General features: G+C 46.6%; 1 protein-coding gene across 1 annotated transcript; it reads right to left on the minus strand.

Annotated features, from left to right (window-relative positions):
- Nucleotides 1-2593: 2593 nt before the first annotated feature.
- LOC131271536 (protein HID1) lies at nt 2594-6659 on the minus strand. The gene is made up of 4 exons (XM_058272996.1): nt 6525-6659; nt 5255-6304; nt 5101-5191; nt 2594-5041 (listed from the first exon to the last, which is right to left on the minus strand). The coding sequence occupies exons 1-4, from the start codon at nt 6588-6590 to the stop codon at nt 3585-3587; spliced, it is 2664 nt and encodes an 887-aa protein (XP_058128979.1). The 5' UTR covers nt 6591-6659; the 3' UTR covers nt 2594-3584.

A 6659-nucleotide genomic window follows, 5' to 3' on the forward strand; every position in this document is an offset into this window, starting at 1 on the left:
GCATCTCTATAAGCTCCTCTCGTCAGACTGTGTTACAGAGCCAGAGCGACGCGTTACGTTACGCTGTACATGTTACGTGGGGTTTTCCTTTCCTAAACGTTTCTGCAAACCGGACCTGTTATTTATTGTGTACGATACATATTTATTGCCGCCGTGCGCTACGAATGCGGTTACACTCGGACTCCGAAGGGTGACACTATTTATTCTCTAGCAGAAGAAACATAGATGAAAACAAAACGCTTCGTTTATTGTAGTCCCGAACTCTGCTGGTCAAACGGGGAGTGCGCGGACAAGTGAAGATCGGATTCCTATTAGTTTTGTAAGCCAACAACTGACAAGCAGTGATCAAATCAAACTCGGGATAGTGAGTAGGAGGCTAAGAGCAAGCTAAGTCGGAGTAAAAGGACGTGATCATGTGACTGTAAAAAAAACGAAGTGAAGAAAAACTAGTATTCAGCAGCCTACCTAGTATACAGCTGCCAAGATCTGACATAGGGGTAAATTATAGAAGTACGAAGAGGTAGTATTAGTAAATGTATAGCTTATCATAAGAAGAAGACAAACACTGCAGGATAAAGGTTCACATTATAATAATAGGACGAATTCCATGACATAAATACATTGAAATAACATACATGCACAATAATCCGTAGAGAATTGCATCTTAAAGTCTTGCCCAAAACATTAACATATGGTAGCGATAAAATATCTCTACACGAAATTAAAAGCGTATTTAAAACAAACTAGCGTAGCGGATAACATGTATACTACTGGATAAGGCGTGTGTTAATAGTAGTGAAGCTGTTTTTTGCAACGTAAAGGCCGTTGTTCCAAATAGTTTTGGATGTTCGGAGACTCATACCCACTCGTGACGATATGCGTTCATATAAAATCCGTTGCTGCGGATAACCAATCAATAAGTTAGTAAAACACTAGGATACTATAAACACATAAGGTTTAGAAACTATTTTAATGTGTACATAACTATTGTGGAGCATGAAAAGGATAAGATAGATAGATTATTTGTAAATATAACCAACAGCTAGGCTACATGTAAATACAGCCGTTAAATATAGGGTGATAAAAATTATAATTAAAATTATTGAAACTACAACGTAAATGGTGTTTGTGAATGGTTGTTGATCGTGTAAGATACTGGCGTGTTTGGGAAAAATGTATGATAGGGAAATAACCCTAACGAAGGAGCTGTGTCTCTTAATTATCGCAAATCAAAACTGTACAGAAATTTCGCTTCTAACGATTTTTCTAACTCAACACATTTATGGCAGTCTAACAAATGCAACGCCGTTGGAAAATGTGGAGGAAAACCAAACTCAACTATAACCGGCACCCCTGAAACTGTTCAATAATCATGTTCCGCCAAATTTTGTCAAATGAAAATAAAACTTTTGAAACATGTAATCGTCTCGTTGGTATCTCCTACATATAAGCAAATCTTGAAAGAACAAAAGGTGACAGATTTTTATAACAAACAAACAGAACTAAAATTTGTTTTAAGACATCTTATACATGCTCCGTTTGAATATTTCTCTATTCATAAATATTCTGTGAATATGCTGTTTTCATATGAAGGCCCTGGATCTCGCCTTTAAGTCTTTGTGAATCAAGTGAATTCGAACATAGGACATAGCGGTATAAATCAGCCCTCAATAAAATAGAATGAAAATATATGTTATACACCCTACAATGCAGTTATTGAGGTCCCGTACTTCTTTACTGCTAATTCCATTACAGTTATAAAAGTTTTTAAATTTCATAAAAATTGTACACAACATAGCTAAAAGTTTACAACTTCACTGCGTACAAGTTAAGTGATTGCATGCAACCAAGCAACATTGGCTAGATGGCGCTAGCTGCCTTGATGCTAAAAATAGAACGGCACTACCACATACGCGTGTGCCGATTCGGAGAACGTGTAAACCTTCGAACGCGTCTCCGTTCGACTGGGAGCGTGGCGTCTCCTGTAACGCGGCTACCCGTGGGTCGGATTACGGACTGATTTGAGGGCGGGAGTCCTGAGCGCTGGACTAGGCCATGTTGACGGGACGTCCGCACTAAGCTGGCCGTCAATATGGGTGTCATGGAGGAGTCCGAGACATTCAGGTTGGCCAAGGAGAGACAAACCGAGCGAGGGGTGAAAACCAGCAGCTAAGAGTCTCCGCGGCAAGCAGTAGTGGGATCGCGTCCCGGAGTGGACTGCCAGCGCCAGCCCGACCAATAAAGTCACACTGTAATCTTTTGCTAAATTTTTACATTTTGTTTTTAACGATTTTAACATATTGCTGGAGAAATAAGCTACTTTTTATGAAATTGACGCGCTGGAGAACGAGTTAGCCTCCCCGAGAGATTGTAGGTTCAAATCCCAACACAGACGAAAGAGAACTGTCGCGTATAAAAAGTGTAGTACTCGAAAAGAACCCAAGAAGAAAATTAATTTTTAAATCCGTATTAGGTTAGTGAAGGAAAACTTAAAGTACCCCGAGACGGTAAGGTAAGTAGTATGAAACAAATTTTAATTTGCCAATAAAAGTATTCTCAATATTTTCCACCAAAAAGAACGTTACCGTGGATGTCTTTTTGTAACACAGTCCTCGTGCCGGGTGGGCTTTGCCGCCCGCCACGTTGCACGTATGTATATGTATTGTGAATGTTGTATATTGGTAGTTTTATAAGTTATCGGTTTGATTGGTTTAAATTATATTACGTCTGCGCTGCTCCGTTACCGTTATCCTAGTTCTTTAAATCTCCACTTCATCACTTTTCCCTTGCTGCCTTTCTTTGTTTCAACATCAGACTACCGTTTTCAGTTATTATCCTGCTTCACTACTCTATCCATCGTCTTGTCTTTCAACAGCTACACTCCGTAAGAGGGAATGGCTTAGTATAAACGCGTTACTTTTTTGTTGTTGTCAAAAGTCCTTTTCTAAACGAGAGGAACCTGAAGCCTCTATATAAGCTTACATTTTACAATCATATGTAACGCTCTGCTCTGACTTTCTCTCTTGGGCAATAGCAATATGGACGAGGAGTTTATCAAAAAATGGTTGGGACCGCGCTTCGACAGATAACTAAACAACTGACAACTTACAATAAAGCTTGATATCTAAGCTTAGCACTCGGTCAGCTCTACATTAAAGCCATTTGTTATTAGCAAGAACACGCGCATAGACGATCAACACAAAAATGACCTCGAGGGGAATTGTTGGAATTGTTTAGGGGTATATATCTCAGAATGAATTGTATGTCGTTTTATATTATACTTGTTTTCCTTTCAATGCCTCAAACGGAATGGTCGAACAGTTTCACTTGGACTCATCGTAGGGACAGGGGATTATTGTGATAGTTATATCAATGTTTGCTGCTTGCTCGTTTACAGGGCCAACGTCGGTCACCACTTTCGCTAGTCGGTATGATTGCACATTTATCATAAAGGCATAGATAATAATCACCATCCACACAGCACGGTCCGCGTGCACGACTTTTGTTAAGTGTTGGTTAGTAAGAGAAAGTGATAAATAAAGCATACCTGGCGAGAGCTGCCAAAGCGCACGGCGAATTCCTGCTTAGACACGCTGTATCTCGAACAGTTTCACCTCCGTGTCGTACCAGACGGCCGGATCGACGTTCCGCAGGTAAATGACGCCCCACATGTACGTCCGGAACCAGGCCGTGGTGCCCCCGTTCGCCTGGTACTTGCGGATGAGAATCGGATGTGGCACCGGCAGCAGGCCGACGAGCGTACCGTGCTGCAGAAACTTTAGTATTTCCGACTCGTCGGTAAGGCCTTTGTCGATGCAAATTTTCTCCACCTGCGGCACGAGCACCTGAAGCAGACGCATGATGGTTTGCAGCGGTAGCTTCGAGCGCCACGATTGAACCCACTCCGGAGCCGGTTGCCACTGTTTCGCCTGCGGACCGTGCACAGGGGCTGGCGTGACGCGAATGCTACCTCGCTGGGCTACAGAACGCCGCAGTGGCGAAGGTGTCTTGCTAGGAGACACATCGGTTTCCTTAGCGACACTGTCAGCTTCGTCGTCATCGTTCACCACCGACACTGTGCCCGTCGGGGCGTTTGCAATCGACTTCGCTTCACCATCGACCGGCGAGGGGCTTGTGAGATCGCTCGGGTGGGCCGATTCGCGTTCCGTTATCTGCGCCAGGTTGGGCGTATCGAGCAGCGTAACCTTCAGCGTGCCGGGTTCAGCTTCCTGCGCTGGATGGGAACCTTCCATCGATTCTTCCACAATGTCACTACGGGCATCTTCATCGCCCACCAAAGCCACCGGCACCTGGCCTTCGGTTCCATTAGCATCCCTTAGCGACAGCTTTCCGGTGCGACCGGCAACCGATTCCTCCTCGCTTTCCTCGGCAGCGCTAACCGATCCTGGCGCTGTGAGGGCCGCCTTGCGCTGCTGGTAGTCTGCAGCATCGTCCGATCCGGCCACACTACGGCCACCCGATCCATGACTAGAGTTGTTCTGTCGGTTGCCGCCGCCACCACCACCACCGGCCCCTTTGCGATTGCTAAGACAGCGTGCAATGCCGGCGGCATCGGTCGGCAGGTTGGCCAGCGCGTGAAACACCTGACGCTTGCGGATAATGGTGTACACCAGGTTCGAGTTGCCATCGAACTGGTACTGGATGATGTTGTTGAAGATTTCCAGCAGGAAAAACACCAGATGGTGGTTCGAGGGTGCCGAGTAAAGGAACCACGGCGTGCTGAAGGCTTCCAACAGGTGCAGCAGTTTAATACTCGCCACCATCGAGAGCGTCTTCAGGTAGGGTGACACGTTCACCAGGATGGTGAGCAGACAGTCGAACAGGGGCTGCAGCCGCTGGTGGCCGGTGGCGATGATTTTGTGGAACACCGTTATCAGCAAGTCGGCGTGCGTTCCGGTGAACACCGGTATATCCATCGGGACGGTAGCTGTGTAGGGTTTGTTCAGTCGAACGCCAAAGTTTCGCTCGCCGGACAGTAGCAGCAAGATGAATACTCCGATGTGCATTAAACCGACACGAGCTGGAACGTCAAGAAATGTTAAACATTGTTGCTATGGTAACAAATCACAAAAGGCTTACATTGATCGGCACGAGAATCGTTGAGATGGTAGAGGATTGGTACGAGGATGTCCAGCACATCACTGCTTTTCAGTACGAAGTAAAGGAATTTCTGAAAATAGAAAACAATCAATTACACTTCCAATATTTAAAAAATAGTTTCCATACAACATACCTTGTTGTAGTCACAGATCTTCCAGAAAAACACCAACAGTTCCTGGTGACAGTGCAAACGTTTTGTCGAATTCGGTAAATAGCTTTGTACGAGCGGATTGTTTAGCAGCCTCGTGACGCCCTTCAGGATGAACTGAAAGTCATCGTCCCGATGGATCCGGGACAGATAGTTGATGAAGAGATTGTCCGCGATGGTACTGTCATCGTGGATGTACGCCGACGATTGTGCCGGCCCGTTGCTCGTGATGTCGTGGTCGAGTGTCACGATTAGAATCTGCAGGCAAACTTCTACCAGCGGCTCGAGCGTGTCGGTAAACAGCAGGTGATTGTACGGCACACCGATACCGACCGGATCGTACGCACACACCGTATTCAGCAGCGAGGTGAACAGGGGCAATGCATGCCGGTTCTCCGCACTGGTAAAGTGAACAATCCACCGGTTTGGTTCATCGCTGGCCGTCGGCGGCCGGTACATGGTTTCGCTGAAGCACGTCAGCAGCAGCTTCAGCAGTTCCGTGCGCCGGGAGTCCATGTTTCCGTTGCGCGGTGGCGACTGGGCGAAACCGACACCCGCCTCCCAGATGTACTCGCAACTGTCGATCGAGTTCAGCTCTTCGGCCTTCTCGGGGCCCGACTTGCGGTACCCGACGACGGTAAAATCCGGACAGAACAGCAGATCGCAGATGGCATTCAGAAGGCTCTGGGCCAGCGGAATGGAACCTGTTTCCTCTTTCTCTCCATTGGACGAAGGGAGCGACGACCAGAAGAAATCCTTCCACTGAACGTCTTCGAAAACGTACGGAAGAATGCGCGTCAGCAGGCGAACACAGTTCAGTACGGTCTGCTGCTCTCCCTGCGTCCGACAGCTGTTGTCCACCGCGCGCACCATCCGTTCCGTCGCCTTGTAGCACAGAGTGGCCAAATTGGTCGGCATTACATCGCGCACTTTTCGTATTTCATTGGCCGGCACCAGCGCAAACACGTCCTGCACCGGCGTGTTGTGTTCACACCAGAATTGTTCCCAAAATGCGTCATCACTCGCATCGATCGGCTGTTGTGTCGGATGACCACGGTTGTGGGTGGGGGTGGGTGGTTTGGGAATTGATGACGCATTACAAACCACGCAGGGAAAAGGAACATATGTTAGAAATGGTCGTAAAACAAACGTTTGATAAGCGCAGCATTCGATCGGCTGGAACGCAATGCCACCGTCGAAGTTTATCCGAATTGTGCTGCAATATTGCCAGCATTTTCACGGCACGAAAACTCACCTGACTTTTGCTCGTCAGCTGCACAATGGCTTTGCGAAAGTTCAGCTTCGTGTCCGTATTGCCCATGTTTGTGGTTGGTTTTCACGACTGCCACTCAAGGCTAAACGGTATAGAACGAATAAAAGTAACTTTTTC

The sequence above is a fragment of the Anopheles coustani genome, chromosome 3 (assembly GCF_943734705.1).
Source record: "Anopheles coustani chromosome 3, idAnoCousDA_361_x.2, whole genome shotgun sequence".
NCBI classification, from domain to species: domain Eukaryota; kingdom Metazoa; phylum Arthropoda; class Insecta; order Diptera; family Culicidae; genus Anopheles; species Anopheles coustani.

Excerpts from the sequence above, each read along its gene's own strand:
- LOC131271536 (XM_058272996.1), bottom strand. The coding sequence starts at position 6,590 with ATGGGCAATACGGACACGAAGCTGAACTTTCGCAAAGCCATTGTGCAG. Across the intron at positions 5,192-5,254 it reads AGATCTGTGACTACAACAAG|AAATTCCTTTACTTCGTACT; the intron begins GTATGTTGTATG and ends TTCTATTTTCAG. Across the intron at positions 5,042-5,100 it reads CGATTCTCGTGCCGATCAAT|CTCGTGTCGGTTTAATGCAC; the intron begins GTAAGCCTTTTG and ends TTGACGTTCCAG.